General features: G+C 42.3%; 1 protein-coding gene across 1 annotated transcript in view; it reads right to left on the minus strand.

Annotated features, from left to right (window-relative positions):
* schip1 (schwannomin interacting protein 1) overlaps positions 1–23586 on the minus strand; it is a 214881-nt gene extending 191295 nt beyond the window's left edge. Inside the window, exons 1-5 of the mRNA XM_089014456.1 lie at positions 23471–23586; positions 23306–23396; positions 14616–14683; positions 12933–13022; positions 10656–10770 (exon numbers count right to left, since the gene is read on the minus strand). Coding sequence (XP_088870582.1) covers positions 10656–10770; positions 12933–13022; positions 14616–14683; positions 23306–23396; positions 23471–23493 — 387 coding nt within the window. The 5' untranslated portion in view covers positions 23494–23586. The remainder of the gene's footprint in view (positions 1–10655; positions 10771–12932; positions 13023–14615; positions 14684–23305; positions 23397–23470) is intronic.
* Positions 23587–24171: the final 585 nt, after the last annotated feature.

The raw sequence follows: 24171 nt of genomic DNA on the forward strand, positions 1-24171 counted from the left end.
ATCCCAGGAAGTCATTTAAGATCTGCCATTAGATGCTACATTTCACTGTTTACGTTCAGTGATACCTCGGTTTACGAACCCCTTGGCTGACGAACTTTTCAGTTTACGAACGTTACATTTATGAAAATTTTACCTTGGCATAGAAACTATTTTTCGGGATACACACGGAGAGCCACAATGTGTGGTTGGCAAAGGAGCCCGTTCTCCAAAAATGAAAATGGCAGCCGACTGTTTTTGTCCTCTATTCCCCACCCCCAGTCTTCGGTTAAAGCCACGTGATTGGTCAAGAACGCAGCAGTAAGGAGTGGGGGGTTACAGACAGAGAGAGAGTGAAGCTGTTGTTTTACATTCGACAGCCTATCTATTGAATGCACTAATTTTTGTCTTAAGGCATTTATAGGTTTAAAATAGGTAGGAATTTTGTTCAGTTTTGTTTTTTTTCCTTGAGGGGCAAAAGCAGGGGGTTATTTGAGAGGGGGTGTATTTAATCTATCCGTCCATCAGCATTTCACTAGCAAAAAAAAAAAAATGAAGCCAGAGCCTTCATATTGGATGTCATGAAATTGTGCAAGTGTACCTGAAGTGGCTGTTTCACAGTAATACATCTCTCAGAATCAGCTATTCGAACATCATATCATTAAGGATTCAGAGCACAGTCATCCTGAAACAAAACAGCAATAATGTGCTGACTGGCAGCAGGAAGGGGGTGGGGGCAAAAAAAAAATCACGGCACAATTTAATAATCACTTAATAATGTGTGCGCCTGTCATATTTATTTCCGTGTTCTCTGCAATTCAGGTATTTTAGATTCAGGAAATGGCGGCTGGCAGGAGAGAACATTGTGAGTTAATGCTTGATGACATTTTTCAAAATAGATGTTCTGTAAACACGCACACACACGCACACACACACACACACACACACACACACACACACACACACACACACACACACACACACACACACACACACACACACACACACACACACACACACACACACACACACACACACACACACACAATTATGCACTGTGCGGATATGGCAGTAAGTCATCAGTATAAATGAGCTGCATACACAATGTTTCCTGCATGCTGTTACCGACCATTCGAATTGAAAATGCGTCACGAGGAGGATGCATGCGTGTTTTGGACATGACTGGACATGATTAGATTTTTCTTTTACGTACTTGAACTGCTTGGTGATATCTGTATACAGTAAAGTCTCGTTATATCGATATTCAAGGGAGTCCGAAAAAATATCGATAAAACCGGGACTATCGATATATCCGACCCTGTTTGCATGTAATTTTCTCCGTGCGTGCATAGAAATAGTATCGATATAACCGGGACTATCGATATATCCGATATCGATATAACGAGACTTTACTGTATTTAACTCATTCACTGCCACTCCTGAATACCGCAATTGAAAATATGGTGTAGAGCGCCATTCCTGAATTTCTTCGGGTATTGGTGGGGTGCCGATAAAGCGCTGGTCAGACCTCTGGCTATTTTTTTTCCCTTGGACAAGGGGAAGAATTTCTCTTTTTTCCTTTTTAGCGCTTTGTCCTCGCTTCAGCTGATAAAAGCGCTTTATAAAACAATGTATTGTATTATATTGTATTGCATTGTGGACAATATAATCATCATATAACTCCAGACGCATATAATTTAGCAATTAGCTTTTTTTCTGATGAAAGATTAACTAACTTACCTCTTTTTATCTGATAAAAGAAGAGAATCTAAGGTTCTTACACTGCATTGAATGTTTATGTCGTCCTAAAACTCAATATTATGTGGGTCCTGGAATTTGAGTGACAATGACAAAAACCCTGGCACTGGAGTGGAAACGTCTGGCAGTGAATGAGTTAATCATCGACATTTATTTAATCGTGTCATTGTGGTTGCCTTTTATAGCGTACAATATCATCAAGTACAATGTTGGTGTTGTTTCTCGGGGAGGTTGGAACAGATTGTTGGTGTTTTCATTCATTTCAATAGGGAAAGATGATTCATGGTGGGAGTGTTTAGGGACATGGTGGCGGAAGAAATTAAACTTGTATCTCAAAGGATAACTATACCAAGGTTTTAAGTGCTTTTTCTTCAAAAAAAAATTTCCGACTAAAAACAAAACTCCACATGGGTCGAAGAATTTTATTTTGAAGGTTTCAATCTAAATGATATAGCAGTGCCGCAAATTCTTGTGTGGAAAAATAAAACTCTTTCCACATCCATCAAGCGCTTCTGAAGTGAAAGATGTAGGTCAAAGATGTAAGGTAAAAGACGGCGATAAGTACAGAAAAGCGGCTGGAGCAAATCCACATGCCAACACGGTAACCTTTACATTGATGCCAATGCATTATGCAAATAGAAGCTTCTACACTGGCTTCAAAGATTCAATAATCTACTACAGACAAAGCTTCAAAGCCAAGGCCCTTGGCGGAGAACATCCCTATACACGAACAGCGTTTTGGTGCGCTGGCTTATTTATATGCACAAACACATCACTATCAGTATCCATTCAGATATTTTCTCAGCCCCTTTATGTCCTCACCGATGTGAGGACCGGAAACTCATAATGAGTCTCACACTACAATAGGACACCACCTCCACCTTTGGTGCTGGCTTCAGATCAAAAAGACACGAAAAAGGGCACAAGGAGATCAAATGTGACTTTGACAAATCCGAAGCCTACTGCCGCATACTCAACACACTTCGCACAACGAGGTGGACATGCCCTCGCATCTTGAAGAATTTTAATTTGGACTAGGGTGTTTGTGACTTGAATTTGATTTGGACTGAAAGGACAACCGACGTCTCCGGACAAGTTGTGTCCATAATTTGTAAAAATGGCTTCAAATGATTTCTACTGAGCGTATTTTACAAAGAATCCACCGCATATAGCTATATTTTACATTTTAAGACTTGCGCTGAATATTCAGGAAGTCTTGTTTTCGAGTTGATGCCTGACGTGACGTCACAGAAGGAACGCCCCTGACCAAGAAAGTACCCAAAACACATTGTTTTGGGTACTTTGTTTGGTCTGAAAACTTCATGTTGATCTGCGTTGATGGCGAAATTAGAAGGAAAAACGGCGCTTATAAACTTATTATTATTATTATTTCTGTTTAGCTGGTTTCTGGTTTCTGTATAGCAAATGTATTACTGAAAATGATCCAAAATCCGATCATAGCATTTGTCAAACTGTGCAGCATTTCTTACCTTGTTTTTCAAACGACGTCTAAACTTAAAATCTTACAATTGGCTGAATATAGCTTGTACGGTCAAGGCTTTTATTTGCAACCTTGACATCCTCTCCAAGGACTAACTGGCAATTTGCGTCTCCTTGCATCCAAATGTCCATATTGCAAGAACACTGTCAGAGGAGGATTTCAATGGCTGTGATCTTGTTAATGGATATTAATAATAGATGACTGGAGAAATGAGGAAGGAGGATGGGAAGGAGGGTGGTGGTGATGGTGTCGTATCGTGATAGGAAGACATCAAGTTCGAGGTTGGGGGTTTCTATCAGTTGAGGTCAGGGTAGCGCTCACTTCTGCTACTTATACTAGTACTCTTATCACCCCATGGGATCTCATTATGGCCTGCAACAAAAAAAAAAAACGACGCCCATCTGTCTATGAGCTAAAGAGGGATACAAAATGGACGCCTGAATGTGTTTATTTGTGCGGAAGAAGGAGCCAGGAGAAGCATAGCAAACGTAAGAAAAGGAGCCGAGCGTGTCACAGATTGTCATTACTACGACAGAAGGTCAGGAAACGGCTGTGGTGGATTTACTTGATGTATGCTCTGCGCACATGTGTGTGCCACTAGCACATGCGTGTTTGAGTGCGCATCCGTGTCGGACATCACGGGATTTCTTTTTCTTGGATCGAGAACGCAAGTCGGTGGTCCTCTGTGTTCAAGTAATACTGGTAAACTTTTTAGCGATGAGGTAGCTATTGTGAACACTGAAATGATTCATGAAGCTGGAAATGAACATTATTTCATATTATTTTGGGGTTCTTTTGCTTTTATTTTAACTCAGTCACTACCATTTATTTTGTACAGCCGCCCTCCATTTTAAGCTCAGTTAACTCGAGACCAATATAATTTAGGAATTAACTCTTTTTATTCTGATGAAAGAAGAGACTTTATTGTTTCTTATGATGCATTGAATGTTTATGTAGTCCTAAAACTCAATTATATTGTATTATTCTCGAATTAGTTCGGTTTTTGTTCTGTCATGCTTGAGTGCCAATAAAGCGCTGGCCGGACAATGCTTTTTTTCCCTTCCAAAAAGGGATATCATTTCCTGATTTTCCATATTAGCACTTTGTTCCAGCTTCAGCTGTTGTTAAAGTGCGATATAAATGTATTGCATTGTATTTTGGACAGTCGCCCCCATTCCAGGCTCAGATAACTCCATATAACCCATATAATTTAGGAATTAACTATTTTCTGATGAAAGAAGAGAGTCTAAGGTTTCTTACACTGCATTGAATGTTTTTGTAGTCCTAAAACTCAATATTCTGTGGATCCTGCAATTTCAATCACAATGACAAAAACACTGGCACTGGAATGGACACATTTTGCACATGGCTGGCAAAGAATAAGTTAAAGAGGACAAGTGGTATACAAAACAAATGGATGATGATGGACGAAATTTGCGTCCACATCCACACACATTCGTCAATATTAGGCGCAGGTCTGATAGGGGACAAAGATGAAGAAGGAGTCCCTCACAAATAACAAAGAATATTCGCAAATGTAATCTCACTGAGGTTTTTAATGCAGAGTGATCATCACTCAGAAAGTCACTCTGTGCTCTCTCCTTCCTCCTCCTCGTTTCAGCTCATCAGCCATCCATCGTTCCCGCCACACGTCCCGGAGTCATCGGCACACTCTCATCTTTCCTCGGCCATCCTGTCCGGCCGTGATGAATCCCCTCGAAATCTTCCCAATGGGCTTTTACAAAATCAATGGCTGTTTCTTGTGCGTTGCGGTATAGTTTTTATGTCTGCGTGGACTCCAGCTGTCAACTCCCTCGTGGAGATGTGTGGGATTGTAAAATATGAGGTTTTATTTAAAAATAATAATGGAGCCAGGGGCGTGGCAAACACAAATACGTTATGGATTAGATATTAAACATATCTGCAACCTAATGGACTTCTATTTTTTTCTGTCCAATCGATAGTTCAAATGCTTTGTGTCCATCAGTGTTGCCCCACTTACCCTTGGAAAACCATTTTAATCATGATCATGCCTAATTAGAAGTGCATTTTTAATAGTGACGTTTAATTCATTCAATGCCAGATGTGCAAAAATATGTCCAGGGTTTTTGTCATTGTCATATAATACAGTATATAAATATAAAAATGTTTTCCAAATACAAGGGATACCAATTTATAATGTGCTGCAGTCAAGACTTGGGTTACGCACTACTTATTCTACGGGGGAAAAGGGAGTCGGTGACTCAATATTATTTCACACATAAGGCAATCCTGCGTATAAGGCTCAGGATCATCTTTTGAAGAAAATGAAGGCTTTTGGGTGTGCCTTATATACCGGAAAATACAGTACAGTTAATATATTTAATTATGGCTCATACAGAACCGTGTGGATCTTTCGCTTGAAGCCTGAATGTGCTTGCTAATATCCACATGTTGTTTATTTTCCTGAGGAACATTGCAAAGATACGGTCGGAGAGTTTCATAATTAGTCACATCCTAAACGAGCCAAGTTATTGAAAGATAAAAATCAACGGCAAGAATCACCTCTTCACATTATGCTGATTGAGTGCCCAGATTCCATTATGTGCAACCAGCTAAAAACCTAATAAACACGGATTAAATATCCTCATCTTCAACATAAGTGTGTCTCAAATGAAACATGAAATAAAAAATAAGAAGCCGCGCAGTACAGTTCCGTGTCCGTGACGACATCAAGTCCACATTATGCACGAGCAATTACATTTTCTGCCATAACCGATACAAATGTGAGGTGTCACCACCGCACAGGAAGCCAGCCGGGCCGCGTTCTGACAGTAAATAAACTAATAGGCAAATGGCCGCGGCTATTAAATGAGTTAAACCCGATCGATGTCAACCCCGGAGCAGAGACATATAAATTTATTTCAAATGAGTCATTGAGTGACACCAATAAAGCGAGTCATCCGTTAGCATCTGTCTGCTGAAACGCATGGTGTGTGTGTGTTGCGAGGGATGACTTTCCAACGAGCGAGTAGGGAATTCGGGGGGAGGAGGGGTGGATTATGGGAGGGCAGGTAAAGGTATGGATGAAGCCGTCACTTCCCTTTGTGAGAGTGTGGTGCTGGGAGAGATGAGAGAATGATCTCCCACATAAGGCTGCAGGGATGCTTACACGAACACTTTCTCTGCAACAGCATTGGGGGTGGAGGGACGGAGTGTGGGGGGGGGGGGGGGGGCGGTCACATGGCTGGGAGCAGATCAATGTCCATAAACGTCCATGGATGTACAGAGTCGCCTGAGCCCTGATGATATTATACTTTCTCATCTTTGCCATCTACCAATAAATTGACGAGGGAGATAGAAGTGTGTTATTATTTCGGAGGCAATGGTGCGCCAGCGCTTCATCTGCTAGAAAGCAGCGATCATTTCAACGAATGAAAGCAATGGACCGCGACTGACTGGCGAACTGTTCTACGAGTACCTCGCCTCTCGGCTAGAGTCGGCTGAGATAGGCTGCAGTTCACCTGCAATCGTAATGAGGACAGGGAAAATGGATGGAGGGAGGGGTGGGAGGGAAGGAAGGATGGAGGGAGGGAGAGAAGGATGTATGGAGGGACGGATGGATGGATGGATGGATGGGTGGATGCATGAATGGATGCAAGGTTTGGATTCTGAATGGACGAATGGGATTGGATGATTGGATCGGTGGGCCGGATGCATGGATGGCTAGATGGGTGAATGGGTGGATGGATGGAAGGATGAATGGATGGATGGGCTGGTTTTGGACAGATGGATGGATGGATGGATGGATGGATGGGATTGGATGGATGGATAGATGGGGGTTCGATGGATGGATGGGGTTGGATGGATGGATGGATAGATGGGGTTCGATGGATGGATGGATGTGTTGGTTTTGGACAGATGGATGATAGATGGTGTTGGGTGGATGGGTGGATCATGGATTATGGGCTTGGACAGATGCATGGATGGGTTGGTTTTGGACAGTTGGATGGATGGGGTTGTATGGATGGGGTTGGATGGATGGATGGCTGATGGGGTTGGATGGATCAATGGATGAGTTGGGTCAGGTTGATGGGGAATGATGGGTTAGTTTTGGACAGATGGATGGATGGGGTTAGATGGTGGATAGATGGATGGATGGGTAGAACATAAGAGAATCATTGAGACAGTAATTGCTTCAAGTCTTTCCAGTGCATGTTAGTCTTTCTGAAAAAAAATCTTGTTTTTAATAAGGTACAAAATAACAATGTCATTGCAAACCAAAGTGCTTTGAATGTGTATAAAACCATGCAAGTCACTGACTATAAGTAGAATGGCTTTGGTGCTCTTTTGCTTCAAATTGTGTTGATTTACAAAAGGTAAGATTAGCTGAAGACCAATTTATTTAATGTCAGCATAAAACTAAACTTTCAGCCTCATTGAAGACAATTCCAAAAACATAGACATATATTACTTTGCTTGAAGACAGAATTACGTTAAATGTTTATCAAACAAGTGTATTAATTTCATTGAAGAATACCTTATTTTTTTACAGAACCAGGTTCACTGAGGACTGAATTGCCTCTGTTTACCAGAACTCTGAGTCACACGCTCGCATAATTGAGGACTAAAATATTATGGAGTACCATTCAGTACCACTATTAAAAGGCTTAGGTTGTTAAGTGCAAAAACAAGCTGCTTCATCGTCACCGACGTTAATGCGAGATATAAATGAAGACATTTATACAATCACAATCACCTCTAATGTGCGTTCGCTCTATCCGTCCTCTGCAATGCAGACTTTGCCATTTCGCCACCACCATCTCATGCTCATAAAATGTCCAAATGTCACAAAGTTGATTTGCCAGGAGCTGACACACTGTGTCTATTCAACCCTGCCCCAGTACACACCCCTGCAGGATACTACTACCTAGGATGGAGCAACTCTGCCTTAGACACTCTGCATACCCAACCCCCGCAGGTGGGCAAAGAGGAGGTGAAGCGCTGTGTTCAAAATGTCAGATATATCGATTTACTATCAGAATGCCAGGGAAGGCGAGAGCGGGGCATTAAGGGCTCGGCGCCTTCTCGTATAGGTAATAGTTTACAGCAGCCCCTTGTCCGTTGAGGCTTTGCATACTAATACACAGGAGAAGACTCCCAGAGAGATGCGCAGTAGTAAGTTGACACGGAGACACAGGGAGTGGAATTGTCGGTGTTATCGCTGGAGAGGGTTTGAAGACAGAAAGCAATGGGGGGTCGGGGGTGTTGCAGTCTAGCACAGTATAAGCGCAAGCGTGTTGGTGTGGTATGTTGTGTTCAACTGTGGAGTTTCATGAAATATGCATGAAGCATGTTTGAACCCAAACCCTTCCCTACTAACAACCAGCGTCTTCACAAGATCCTTGGAATCAACAACACTTCAATTTCGGTGGGGGCCATTCTGTACATACGAGGGAAGTTCATTACCACCTGTTGTCAGAAAAATACGAGTACAAGTGTTGGGTCTTTGAGTACTCACTCAAACAAAGAACTGGTACCTCAACTGAGCATTTCGTGAAACAGAATGACAGCATATCGTGGGCAAAACTACTTTCTGACAAGGAGCAACAAGGAGTTCTTACTTGAAGTCAGATGCCTTAAGTATCGTGACCAGGATGAACAACCTCCACAATATCCGACACATAAAAATGAGGCCATGTAACAATGGCTGATATCGATAGTCGCCCATTCCTAGGGTACAAGACAAGAGGCCAAACTGCTTCAAGAATTCTCAACGTTGGTTTGAAAAACCTCCGTTTTTATTGCTCACTTTCTGTAAATCTTATCTCAAGTATCACTGTGGTTTTCGCCTGTACTATATGATTGACTGGAATTGCTGATCCAAGTAACAAATGATTTATAAAAGAAAATCGTGAAAAATCGGTCAGGGTAAGAAATATACCTGGACACCTTCACAATCAGTTCTATGGGCTAATTTGCATCAAATGTCTCAATCAAACTGTTGCTCTAACCAATCAGATTTCGAGTTGGCAACCCAAAAGGGGTACGAACGGCTTCTTGAAGGCACTGGTCAACGTCAGAGTTTTCGCCAACTATGATTGGCTAGTCACTTAGCCAATCATAGTTGGAGAAAACTGGTCTGATCACAAGCCGCTCGTGACAAGAGCATACTGGCCAGAGCTAGCACTCTGTATCGGTCGCGAGCTGCATCAGCCAATATATTTTGTCAATTTAATAGCTGTTTTGTCCACCCACAATGGCTGAAGGAAGAGAATAAATGGATTTGTTGCAGATTTACTGTTAGCCATTTTCAAGACAGACTTTTCAAGAAAAGTTGGACATCATTAAGAATGGTTGGTCATTTATTTCCTGGCTCATGGTACCCTCTAGTGGACTTGTAGTAAATCACACCACACTTTTTTTCAGTCTGGATTGATTCAGCAGTAGCACTACTGAAGGCCTAGCGATTAAATCCATGGGCCGCCACTGTGTAGAGTATAACTGGTACACCCATCTGCCTCCTACTGCAAAGGTGCAGGCCTCAAATTCGGCTTTGGTCATCTTGTATAGAATTTACATGTTTCCCACATGCCTGCATGGGTTTTCTCCGGGTACTGCGGTTTTCTCTACATTCCAAAAACATGCATGGAACACTTTAAATTGTCCATGTGATTGTGAGTGTGAATGATAGTTCGTCTATGTATGTCTTGCGTGTCAATTTGGCTTTTAAGTTAGTGCAACTTTGCAATTAAGAAGCCATTTGCAGTTGCGCTAATGAACAGCAAACTCCTTTCAAGCAGAACAAACAAGCTTAAAACAAACTTGCTTAACAAACACAGACTCACCAGGAGACCACTCCATCTGTTTGGTTGGGGAGTCTACAGACACACACATCGAAACCGCAGACACGATATCATTTTTTTTTGTCTCTGCAAAAGGCTTTGTGCAAAATTCATGACCAGTGCTGGTCTATCATTTCAAAGTAAAAGCAGATTTTATTTGCTCAGCCTTCTGTTGTGACTGTTTATCTTCAACAGTTCTGTCTTTTGTTTGGCTGCCATTGCCCTGTAAGCACTGTTTCATTTCCAAGCCGTCTCCATCGGGAAACGCAAAGAGTGAAGAAGGATGGAGGAATAGGGAGACAGATGCAGACAACGGGGAGGACACGGAAAACGACACTTCATTAATCAATCAACCAGCTTTGAAAATTTACCTAATTAAGGGCTAATTAAGGATCTGGGCGGCAAGCCAGCTGGTGCCCCGATGCGCCCGTGTCAACGCGACCCTCGTGCCGCTGCAGATGACACCGAATATAAACACCCCTCCCTTCCTGCTTCCCTCATTCCCTCCCTCGATCGCCCCTCCTGCGTTATTAATCCATTCGGCACAGCGGATAAGCCTCACGAGGGTCCTGTCACGCCATTTGTCTTTTTCTTACCGGGAAAATGTCGGTCGTCCTGACGGTGTCATCGGGACTCTGGCTCTTTCCGTTCTTGTCATGTTGCTGCCAACTACCTCGGCGTGACACGCTGGCACGCCAGGCACGCTGGATACTGGAAAGCGAAGGAAGGTTGAGTGATGGCGAAACAAATAAATGAAAAAGTTGAACTCACACAAATGGGAAGGGGTGGAAAATCTACCTCGAATGTGAACCATTACAAGATCTGTTTAAAATGAGAAAAACTGCGAAAAAAACGATAATTGCAAATCAAATAATCCAAAGTTAATTTTTGACAGTGAGGCTGAATGTGGAAATGCAGAGTTCTGATTTGTAATTGGGTGACAAATATAAGGGCCAGCACAAAAACCCATTGAACTAGATCTTATTGCTTGATACCCGCTTGGATCGAGCTCTTCAAATTTTATACACAATGTATTACCTGATATTTGTTTAGCCCTCCAATGTTAGGTGGAGACAGTTGTGCTGTGCTCATCAAAAATGAGACAGATGTTTTATTCCAGACAGATGTATCTTGTATACCTTTCAGAGCCACTGTAATGTGATGCCTTAACACTACGCTTAAAGGACAACCGACATCACTTTTTTTGTTTCCTAACTGACAACAGAAAAACGTTTTATAGCATCTAAAATACCCAAAACACGCAGTATGATATTTTTAGTCAAATGCAAAACACCAATAAAAATGACGTAAAGGACAACCGACGTCTCCGGACAAGTTGTGTCCATAATTTGTAAAATGGCTTCAAATGACTTCTACTGGGCGTATTTTAATAAGATTCCACCGCATATAGCTATATTTTACGTTTTAAGACTCGCGCTGAACATTCAGGGAGTCTTGTTTTTGAGTTGGTGACGAGTCCGTACGTGACGTCAGAAAAGGACCGCCTCCTCACCGTAAAAAAGACGCATTGTAGCGTCTTTCCATCACGTCAATGTATTTTGCTGTACTGTTTTTTTTTTTAAACCATGTCTTACACCCAACAGCCGCCAGCAGAGGGAGGAAAACTCCATGAAAAGCATTTATCAGCCTGTGGAAACGGGCTGATTCATTCCTTACCGGAGCTGGTCGCCATTTTTCTGCCTCTTTTTGGGTGAGACATTCCCCCCCGCCCGTTTGCCTCAAAATGGCCCAAATAAAATCTTTAATCGATTGCCAACATGTATGCTTTGCTCATCAGGACTATTTGAATCATATTCATAACTGGATGTGTAACAAGAAATCATATTCTCCGAATCTGAAGCCATTGTTTTGATTCACAAGCAATGCAAGACGTCTTGGCGTGACGTCACAAAATGGGGGAGGGACTTTCTGAAAATGCCCAATTCGCAGCTCAATTTTTTGCAGATTTTGGACACTTTAAGTCATTTTTATTGGTGTTTTGCATTTGACTAAAAATATCATACTGCATGTTTTGGGTATTTCAGATGCTATAAAACGTTTTTCTGGTGTCAGTTAAAAAACAAAAAAGTGACGTCGGTTGTCCTTTAAAGTGTCCAAAATCTGCAAAAAAAATGGAGCTGCGAATTGGGCATTTTCAGAAAGTCCCGCCCCCAGTTCGTGACGTCACGCCAAGACGTCTTCTCATGGATGAGGTTGCAGCGCCGTGTCTCTTTTCCTTATGTGTGGATTTCTTCATTTTCTTTCTGAACTTAACCTATTTTGCGCCTGTCGAACATTTTCAGCCTACCCTAACCTCTTCCTACTCTTCCAGGGCACACACCTCCGAAAAGACTTCCTCTCACTCTCTATTCATCCACCAAGTGGCCCCGACACCGAGGTCCACTGCGGGGTGTCGCATCAATAACCCGGCGGGGAAACACAATTCACCTCCGCCGGAGCAGAGAGACAGCTGAAGCAAAATGGAACAAATTGAATCAAGAAGCAGAAAGCTCACAAACGCACAACCTTTGCCCTTTTCTCGCCTCCAACCCCATTTTTTGCCACGTTTCCTCTTGTTTCCATTCCCCCTTTGAGCCACCGCTTTCCCTGGAAGTCAGTCTCGGCCCTTTGCGTGGAAATCATATTAACGCTCCACAGAAACAATGGCTTTCGTTCTCTAATCTCCACTTTCATGGAAGGAAAAGCCGCAGGCGAGAGCTATTTTCCCCCTGTTCCACTTGGGGAAGCGGCAACGTGTTTACGACTCTCAACGAAGGGGGGGGGGAGCCTTGACTAAAATCTGGGTGAACGTGAAGAAACAATGAGAAGAACGGACTTTTGGGAAGTCAAGCAATCATACAGGTGAGACTCACACAATAGCTTTGATTTCCAAGTGTGGCTGCTGTTGCCCGCGGCGATGAAGCCTGTTGTTGTCTGCCTCCACCTCGCCCCTCTGGAGGTGCCTGAGGATCAGCAAGGATGAAAAAGAGATGGGGGCAAAGATGAGCCAAGGATGGGATTTCAAGACACTGTTCGGGTTTCTAATTGGGGTTATAAACTAGTGTTTTGGATTTAAAGTTGAGTTGTAAGTATTTGAGTTTTTCTTCACGATAATCACTCGTTCCAGGACAAGGTTATGGTTTCAAAGAACCTAGGTTTGGATTTTCAATGGGATCTGAAGACAGGGTTTGGGTTTTAAATTAGCCCATGCTGCGGAACCTACATATACAGACACTCCCCTACTTATGAACATTCAAGTTATGAACAATGGTACATAGGAACATTTTTGTAGTAACATATGTAGTATTCTCTCCAGTTGTATATGTACATATCTTTAAATAGCATATATTTTATTAAATGTTATTTTTTTTGTACAAACCAATACTGGTTACTCATACAAGCCTGAAATATACTTCTATAAACCTGAAACATACTTATATAAGCCTTCAACATACATTCCATACAAAATATAGCACTGAAGCAATTTACGAACAAATTCACCTTATGAATGACCGTTTGGAAGATATCCAAAACCTTGATTTGGTACAGATGCTCCCCAATTAAGAACGAGATACTAATTAGGATTCCAAGTTATGATTTTGGTATTGAAGAAATTCGGGTTTTACAAATTATGGTGAGAGTTAAAAATGACACATTCAAATCAGGACTAACTTTTAAAATCAAGGTTTCAAGATAGTGTTTGAGGTTCAAATTAAGAGTCCAGGCCTGGGTAGGGATTCAGAAAAGGGGGTGAGGTTTTAAATGAGACTTTCAAGCCTAGGTTAAAATTTCAAATGTGTATTTTCAAGTCAGGGTTACTAACAGGGTTTAAAGACGGCACATTTCCAGCCAGGGCTGGACTTTCAAAGTATTACTTAAGCCTTTCACTGCTAGATTATGTGCCTAATATGTGTACACTGTAGCTCTAGGATTTTTGTCATTGTCACTCAAATTCCAGGATCACTTGTCCTCTTTCACTTATTTATTGCCAGCCATGTGCAAAAATGTGTCCATTCCAGTGCCAAAATACAATTCAATATATACAGATTAGTTTATACAGCGCTTTTACAATAGCTGAAGTTTAACAATACGCTAAAATGGACAAAGGGCCCATGCTGCCCCCTCGTGGGAAGGAAAAACATTGCCAGAGGTCTGATCAGTGCTTTTTCGACATACCCCTACCCCGCAAGAAGAAACAAAACCCGAACACATTTGGGAATGGCGCTCCATGTCATATTTTCAATTCCTGAATCAATTTGGGTATGGCATTGAATGAGTTAAATTAGCGTTTCAAAAAAGGGTCTAGGTTACAAATTAGGGTTTCCGAGAAGGCTCATTGTTTCCGATGCGGGTGTTAAGACTGAGTTATGTTTCAAATTAAGGTAATTACAGTTCCGAGTTCCAACCTTGGGTTAGGGTTTAAAGCACCGATTGTGTGTGACATTACAAGTAAGTAAAAATAATAAATAAATAAAAACAGGGAGATGTTTGACCTTTGAGGTATGTTATCGGGTGTATGGAAACTTTTGTCAATAATGTGCTATGTACCGTCTTACCTTTCCACCTTGGGAACCGTTTGACCTCCACTGTGATTGCAATAGCGATGATATCGCCTTCCTTCTTCCTGTAGGGAGTCAGACAAAAAACATATCGGTCAAAAACAAGTGCAAACATGGCAAAACAGCAGAATATTTCTTTCTATGAAGGAGTTTGGTGCTGATCCAAATGGGCCTTTTCAATCCTGGCAGAGGTTCGCGGTCTAATGAAAGTCATTCTGGTTTTCCAGATCCCTCTCTGAGGTGTTTATTGGTCACATGACTGCATTTCTCGATCTGTTCATATGAATGTAAGTAACAGAATCCAGTTAGAGGCTGATTATGCATTACTGTGTGTGTGTGTGTGTGTGTGTGTGTGTGTGTGTGTGTGTGTGTGTGTGTGTGTGTGTGTGTGTGTGTGTGTGTGTGTGTGTGTGTGTGTGTGTGTGTGTGTGTGTGTGAAACAGTCAGAGGCTGCAGTCCAAGGTGCTGTGCTGCCACAGAGCTCATCTCAGCTATGCAGATGGAAACAAATAAGCAATGCGACTTCATCTACCATTTCCTGCTTGCCATCAAGCGGTATCTAGAGATGTGTGTTAAATTTATTCTTTGACTGTGCTTGAAAGCATAACAAAATAAATCAAGAGTCTTTTCAAATTACATGAATCGAAACATTTCTACTCGAGCTGGGAGAGTTATAAATATAGTCTAATTGGGATTTTTTTTCCCCGTCCCTGAATATCGCCATTGCAATTTAACTCCTTCACTGCCAGACAATGTGCAAAATGTGTTCACTCCAGTGCCAGGGTTTTTTTATCATTTTCACTCAAATTGCAGGACGCGCAGAATATTGAGTTTCAGGACTACATAAACGTTCAATGCAGCGTAAGAAAACTTCGACTATCTTCTTTCATCCGAATAAAATAGTTAATTGCAAAATTATATGGGTCTGAAGTTATATGAGCTTGAAATGAGGGTGACTGTACAAAAAGCAAATGATGTGCCCTCATGGGGAGGGAAAAACATTGCTAGAGGTCTGAACAGCCCTTGATCGGCACCCCCCACAAGAAAAAACAAAACCCGGACAAATTCGAAAATGGCGCTCCACGTCATGCTTATCGATTCTCAAATAAATTTGGGAATGGCAGTGAATGAGTTAATTTGCAATTATTTTTTTCAAGGCCACCCCCCCTTCATTAATTTCTGTTAAACTGTGCTTCAATAAACATCAGATGAACTACACAAACATACTAGCTTTATTGTTTTGGGAAAATGTACCATGGATTAGTCAGAAATTAAATTATCCTTCAATTCAGTTATTAACACACTGAACATTAATTTGCAGTCATTTTTGCATTAACTTAAAATAATTATGCCTAAAGTGTGTGGCATAAACAGGTTTTCTCATTTCAATCGCTTGTGCTTCATGATATATATGAATGAAAAAACATTCAATGTGCCTTTATAATCTGATGTGCCTTATAGCTCTATCAATATTGTGATTTTATTAGATTATTTGAATCATTTTGTTCCAACTGCAGTGGCTGTAAAGCTCTAACTATATAAGGCTGCATTGTATTGTATTGCATTCCGTTTAGATCAGCGGTCTAGTGCGTGCATAACACAAACACAGCTTATAATATGGTGCACCCGCTATGTGAAAACATTGTTTTTAATCGGCCATTCATTTAAGGTGGACTTTATACTCTGAAGTGCTTTATGGTGTGAAAAATACAGTGAGGAAAAGGAAATTAACTTGAAGTACACAATATCAAACCTCTGCTTGTTCAGTATGCTGCGAAAGGCTCCAACACACCGCAGATGTTATTGAGAATAAGCTGTGCAGAAATATTATTCCGAATATTGTAACCTGGTGAGTTCATATACAGTAAAGTCTCGTTATATCGATATTCAAGGGAGTCCGAAAAAATATCGATATAACCGGGACTATCGATATATCCGACCCTGTTTGCATGTAATTTTCTCCGTGCGTGCATAGAAATAGTATCGATATAACCGGGACTATCGATATATCCGATATCGATATAACGAGACTTTACTGTATATGGAATTGAACATCTGCAGTGGGAATGAGCAATTATTTATGAACAACAGCAACAAAAAAATAAAAAAAAATAAACTACATGAACAAAATAAAAGTTATCTCGAGCCATATGTTCAATTAAACATCGGTGTACATGATAAATTGTCTAAAGTTGGCTTTTATTTTCATCAGAATAAAGATTTATCTCATGTAACATCATCCATTATAAATTCACCGTGCCACTGCTACATCTTCATGACAAGATAATGGAATTTTTAATTCAGACGGCAATATTTCAAAAGTGAACTATCACATATTATAAAAGTTACATCGGGGGCAGAATCGCTCGTCTTATTTTGCAGATGCCTTCGTGATTGTCCTGCGGCATCCGAGTGTTTACAACCGGCCATAAAGCGCGGGTCACCGCAGAGGATGAAAAACACTTGAAAGTTGAACGTGAGAAAAAAAAAGGGAAGCAATGCGGTTGGGACTGATGCGAGGAGAACCGCAATAGTTCAAATCGATAGAATGATTGCATGAAACATCGATCTGTGCGCCACATTACCCTTCTGGGCATACGCGTGGCAACAACAAAATTATAATATTTTCCAATTCGAAAAAGAAATCAATATGCTTTGCGTCTCGGGTAGTACTTTGCAGATGAAAAATTAGTGTTTAGTGCATTTCTAAAATTACTAGTGCTAGTTTTCGTGTTATTCACGTTCGTGACTACAAATCGATGCACATATTCGACAACAATGATGCTCCTGACTTCTTGGTAACACACTCACATGACACGCGTGCACACACACACACACACACACAAACACACACACACACACACACACACAATAATATATATATTGTAAAAATATATTGTAAAAAAAACACTTTTCAACTCACTCACTGCTGAATTGAAAATATGACGTAAAGTGCCATTCACGAATTTGTTCAGGTTTTGTTCAGAGAGAGAGAGAGAGAGAGAGAGAGAGAGAGAGAGAGAGAGAGAGACAGAGACAGAGGAAGAGACAGAGGAAGAGAGAGAGAGAGAGAGAGAGAGAGAGACAGAGGAAGAGAGAGAGAGAGAGAGAGAGAGAGACAGAGGAAGAGAGAGAGAGAGACAGAGGAAGAGAGAGAGAGAGAGAGAGAGAGAGAGAGAGAGAGAGAGAGAGAGAGAGAGAGAGAGAGAGAGAGAGAGAGACAGGGAAGGGAGAGAGAGAGAGAGAGAGAGAGAGAGAGAGAGAGAGAGACAGACACAGAGGAAGAGACAGAGGAAGAGAGAGAGAGAGAGAGAGAGAGACAGACAGAGACAGAGGAAGAGACAGAGGAAGAGAGAGAGAGAGAGAGAGAGACAGAGGAAGAGAGAGAGAGAGAGAGAGAGAGAGAGAGAGACAGAGGAAGAGAGAGAGAGAGAGAGAGAGAGAGAGAGAGAGAGAGAGAGAGAGAGAGAGAGAGAGAGAGAGAGAGAGAGAGAGAGAGAGAGAGAGAGAGAGAGAGAGAGAGAGAGAGAGAGAGAGAGAGAGAGAGAGAGAGAGAGAGAGAGACAGAGGAAGAGAGAGAGAGAGAGAGAGGGAAGGGAGAGAGAGAGAGACAGAGGAAGAGAGAGAGAGAGAGACAGAGGAGAGAGAGAGAGAGAGAGAGAGAGAGAGAGAGAGAGAGAGAGAGAGAGAGGAAGAGAGAGAGAGAGAGAGAGAGACAGAGGAAGAGAGAGAGAGAGAGAGACAGAGGAGAGAGAGAGAGAGAGAGAGAGAGAGAGAGAGAGAGGGAAGAGAGAGAGAGAGAGACAGAGAGAGAGAGAGAGAGAGAGAGAGAGAGAGAGAGAGAGAGAGAGAGAGAGAGAGAGAGAGAGAGAGAGAGAGAGAGAGAGAGAGAGAGAGAGAGAGAGAGAGAGAGAGAGAGAGAGAGAGAGAGAGAGAGAGAGAGAGAGAGAGAGAGAGAGAGAGAGAGAGAGAGAGAGAGAGGAAGAGAGAGACAGAGAGAGAGACAGAGGAAGAGAGAGAGAGAGAGACAGAGGAAGAGAGAGAGAGAGACAGAGGAAGAGAGAGAGAGAGACAGAGAGAGAGAGAGACAGAGAGAGAGAGAGAGAGAGAGAGAGAGAGAGAGAGAGAGAGAGAGAGACAGGGAGAGAGAGAGAGAGAGAGAGAGAGAGAGAGAGAGAGAGAGAGAGAGAGAGAGAGAGAGAGAGAGAGAGAGAGAGAGAGAGAGAGAGAGAGAGAGAGAGAGAGAGAGAGAGAGAGAGAGAGAGAGAGAGAGAGAGAGAGAGAGAGAGAGAGAGAGAGAGAGAGAGAGAGAGAGAGAGAGAGAGAGAGAGAGAGAGAGAGAGAGAGAGAGAGAGGAAGAGAGAGAGAGAGAGAGAGAGAGAGGAGAGAGAGAGAGAGAGAGAGAGAGAGAGAGAGAGAGAGAGAGAGAGAGAGAGAGAGAGAGAGAGAGAGAGAGAGAGAGAGAGAGAGAGAGAGAGAGAGAGAGAGAGAGAGAGAGAGAGAGAGAGAGAGAGAGAGAGAGAGAGAGAGAGAGAGAGAGAGAGAGAGAGAGAGAGAGAGAGAGAGAGAGAGAGAGAGAGAGAGAGAGAGAGAGAGAGAGGAAGAGAGAGAGAGAGAGAGAGAGAGAGAGAGAGAGAGAGAGAGAGAGAGAGAGAGAGAGAGAGAGAGAGAGAGAGAGAGAGAGAGAGAGAGAGAGAGAGAAGAGAGAGAGAGAGAGAGAGAGAGGAAGAGAGAGACAGAGAGAGAGACAGAGGAAGAGAGAGAGAGAGAGAGAGACAGAGAAAGAGGCAAAGAGGCAGAGCGAGGTCATTTCCATCACAGTGAGATTTTTTTCTCTTCACTGATCAAATCGCAAGCCCACTCATTGAGTCGATACGCTCACTCTGCAAGTCAGCTACAAACATGGCAAGAGATACCGTATTCAATAGACACAACTCATTCCATCTAATAAAAGACTTAAATCAAAAGAGACAGGGTTTGGTTAAAACTGGATAATAACTTTTATTTCATTAAATAAGAGCCCGGGAATGTAAAAAAAAAAAATGGCTTTGGGTATGACATAATGCAGCGCTCCAGCAAATTACGCAGTCGTCAGATGCATTAACGTGAGAAATTACTTTGAAAGTGAACGTGACCTTTGTAAAGGAACCAAGCTTGAAGATCCGCAAGACAAAAGTTTGCCTTTCATGATTCACGAGCATCTAAAAAAGAAGCAGCTTGCGGTTGATTCCATTTGTAACGAAGAACGCCATCTATGTGAGCTATTTGGCTAGTTAGCTGCTAACATTAGCATGCTACGTTACACCCATAAATGTATTCTTTCCAGTTGGAAGTTCCACTTTGTTATTAAGCGAATGACATGTACGCTTGGGTAAGCCAATCTCCTGACTCAAAACGGTTGCTCCTTTTCGTCAGCATGAATATGTCAGCACTGTTTTTGATTTGGGAGGAATGTCAGTGCCATTTGACTGTCATCGCTGGACAGCTTTGGGGCGATTATGCTTTTTTTTGTGTCTGTAATGGGCAGCATTTTCACAGATCCGCTTTGTTCAGCGGAAAGGTCGGTTGCGGAAAGGCGGTTGGACCGTCTGCGGTTTGGTATTGAAGCGGATTTACGTGTGACAGGAGATGTGAGACAATCATTTTGTCAATGGATTCTACAGCTTTGTGTTTGCTTTCAACATTTAGCATGTAGCAGATTTGCATATTCCACCATGACGTCTCTAATCCACTGGTGAAAAGGATGTTTTGATCCTCTCACTTCATTCTAGAACTCCTTCATACAACAAATATGGCGCAAAATGTGCTTAAGATTGAATGATTATCTTTGTGTTGTCATATTATTTATTTAGTTTTTTTGTCGTTGTTTTGACTTCAACATGGCGCCACGAGAGTGGCTGCCTTTACAGCATGTCCTATATTTTGTTTTTCTACTTCTTCCTTTCCTTTACTTTCATCACTCTTCTGTGAAATGGAAAATTCTCCATTGCGAGACAAATAAAGGCCAATCCAATCCAATATTGTCGATGACAAGAAGCAGATTTCCATATGGCTAGTTAGCTGCTAACATTAGCATGCTACATTACACCCACAAATTTATTCTTTTCATTTGGAAGTTCGACTTTGTTATTAAGTGAATGACATGTACCCACCAGATTTCCATATGGTGGCCACACACACTAAACAAAAGCTATCGCACTATGATGTGAAAATATCGCCAGCGAGACGGACATATCAACCACTTGAGAAAAATGATACCCTCCCCGTCGTAAACATCCTCCTACTTTGATCACAGCATCTGCGATACCAGGTTGTGGCACGAGCAGATGTTCTGATTAACAGAGTTGCATGCTGGGACACTCCGATCGGGAGCGACCTCATGCCGGATGGTGATGGATTACTTCATCATTTCGGCTACAAGTGCTGCGTCAACAATGCCACCTGCACTGTGTATTTCATGCCTAACCCGATTACGGAAAGGGGCAAAAGCAAAAAAAAAAAAATGGGCGACCCCCCACTCGGTGTGGCGTGGTGCTTAAATAAGCTCGGTGTAAAATGCTTAACAACACCAGCCCGTTAGCTGTAAAAACGGCGCTGTCCCATTGATTATGGGGTAATAGTGGGATAGATGAACGTGCCTCTCAGCTGTAAGGTGGAGCTGCGATGAAGAAGGATGAACCTGAATCACTCTCACAGACCCCAGCAAGTGAAATGGCCTCCGTATCCGCTAAACTGCATTTTTTTTTGGTATCCTCACTCATATTTCACACGCCGATTACTGCTTTCTTCAGGGGGGAGGGGACAGAAAGTGTCCCCCATGGAGGTGAACTCCTTTGCGTCAATTTGGGGAAATGTCATTTCCGGGGACAATGAAACTGTGTCAGGGGGAGTAGTGGAAATGAATTGAGGCAAGTATTAAAAGCGGGAAGCGGGGGTTGTTAAGCAGCGGTGTCCATGCGTGCGCACGTATATGTGTCTCTGCACATGTGCGTACGCGACGTCCATTTTTATTAATATTGGCGAGCGAGTGGTTAAAAGCCTTGAAGGAAGCGCATTCGCACTGTTCGCAGTGCTTGCAAAGCTCAATGTGCTCAGACGCTAATAATGCGCAACACTACATGGCGGGCATCAAATATTCAGAAGCTAGCTGGTGAACTTCTGCACATCCGCACTTGCTGGAAGCAGATTCTATGTGTTTGGGCTAAAACAATAGATAGATTGTAGACCTGTAAAATAGTCGTTTTTCACCCCCAGAAAGTAAGAAAAGGGTGAATTAATTCATTCACTGCACAGCTCCAAAATGGCTTCAAATGACTTCTACTGAGCGTATTTTATAAAGATTCCACCGCATATAGCTATATTTTACGTTTTAAGACTCGCGCTGAATATTCCGGAAGTCTTGTTTTTGAGTTGGTGACGAGTCCGTACCTTACGTCACTGAAGGAACGCCCTTAACCGAAAAAAGGACACATTGTAGCAGTCCTTCCATCACGTCAATGCATTTTGCTGTACTTTGGTCTGAAAATGCCGCGTAGGAACAAAAAGAGGCAGAAGAGGACGACAAAGCTCCATGTAAGGAATTAATCAGCCTGTGGAAACGGGCTGATTAATTCCTTACACGGCTTTGTCGCCATTTTCGGCACTTTTTTGGGTGCGACATTTCCCACCCCTGATGCCTCGAAATGACACGGAATAAATTCTTTAATCGATTGCAAACATGCTTTCTTCTTCAGAACTACAGTAAAGTCTCGTTATATCGATATTCAAGGGAGTCCGAAAAAATATCGATATAACCGGGACTATCGATATATCCAACCCTGTTTGCATGTAATTTTCTCCGTGCGTGCATAGAAATAGTATCGATATAACTGGGACTATCGATATATCCGATATCGATATAACGAGACTTTACTGTATTTGAATCATATTGATAACTGGATTAGTAACAAGAAAGCATATTCTCCGAATCTGAAGCCATTGTTTTGATTCTCGAGCAAGGCAAGACATCTTGCCGTGACACCACGAACATGGGGGCGGGAACTTCTGAAACCGGCCACTTCCGGTTTCAAATTGAAGTACTTTTTAGACAGGAGAAGTTAAGGTTTTTTTATTGGTGTTTTGCATTTGACTAAAAATATCATACTGCGTGTTTTGAGTATTTTAGATGCTATAAAACGTTTTTCTAATGTCAGTTAGGAAACAAAAAAGTGATGTTGATTGTCCTTTAAGAACAGTGTGGGGTAAAAAATATATAAATAGTCTGGCAGAAGCAGTACTTTTATTAAAGGCAAAGAAAAAAAACGTCTTTGCAAACCTATACACAGCAAGGCAAACGGAATCCATCCATTTGAGCAACAGGGAGGCAAAATCCTCCCCAATTAAAGTTGCATGTTGGCTTTGAGACAACCTGATAATGCGGTGCGCAAATGGCTCCACTCAACTTGGTCTTATCCCTTGCAGCTTTTTATTCTAATCAATGAGCATCTACGTCGTCTGATCAACTTCCTGCTCCCATTAAAAGCCCAGAAAGTGGATTACATCATCACTTGTGCCACTCTCGGAACCTCGGAGAGTATGTGAGGAGGAAGGAGATCCACCCACACCAATATTTTTCCGTTGCATGAATCCACAACCCAGCTGAGATTGCTGCTCCAATCGAAAGGGGGGAGGAAAAAAAAATCTCTCACCTGGTTGTTGATGCGAAGAGCAAGGTGTCTCCTCTCCCGCGCCACGTTACTCCCGCCGCGCATCCTCGCCTCCTCCCCCGGATGCGTGCCTCTGCAAGGACAGCGCTCAAGTTAGCGTTTTCACACCCGCAGATGCGCGATCGGAACTGATGGAGTGACACCAACCTGTGCTTGGAGTTTCTCAGCATGGCGCTTTTTTCCCTCTTTTTTTTCTCCGTTTTCTCTCGCTCGCGGTTTTCCACTCCTTCTTTTCTGCAAGCCACTCGTGGATCAAGTGGACACTTGGAGAGCGGAGCAGCCGGAGAGATGACCTGACTTGGTTTGGAGGGGATGGGGTTGAGGGAAGGGGGGGTTATGTCAGTGGTGGAAGGAGGCGGGGGTGGGGGGTGTGATCGCAGCCAATGGGATGCTGAGTGTGCGTGCGCGTTTTTTTTTTTATAGTGTGTCACTGCATGTGTGATTGTGCGCATTGGACGTGCATGCTTTGGAAAATGCGCCAAAAAAAGTAGGGGGTGTCATGAATGAAACACCTGACGTTCAGAATCAGATGAGAAGCGCAGTAATTGACGAATGTATGCAAAAAATGATAATAGGAAAACATCTATTGGAGATGACACTCTGCAACAAGTATCCACTATAGTTGAGGGGGGGGTAAAAAAAACATAATCCATGAATCTCCATCAATTTGAATGTTTCAGGATGGGGAAAACTACATTTTAGAATTTTGCAAACCCGAACATTAAATTTACGTACTGTTTTCCGTTGTATAAGGTGCACCCAAAAGCCTTGACATCAGAAAAACGTTTTATAGCATTTAAAATACCCAAAATATTATTATATAAATAATATTATATTTTTAGTCAAAT

This window comes from Hippocampus bargibanti, linkage group LG14 (assembly GCF_051943395.1).
Source record: "Hippocampus bargibanti isolate YZ-2025 linkage group LG14, ASM5194339v1, whole genome shotgun sequence".
NCBI lineage: Eukaryota > Metazoa > Chordata > Actinopteri > Syngnathiformes > Syngnathidae > Hippocampus > Hippocampus bargibanti.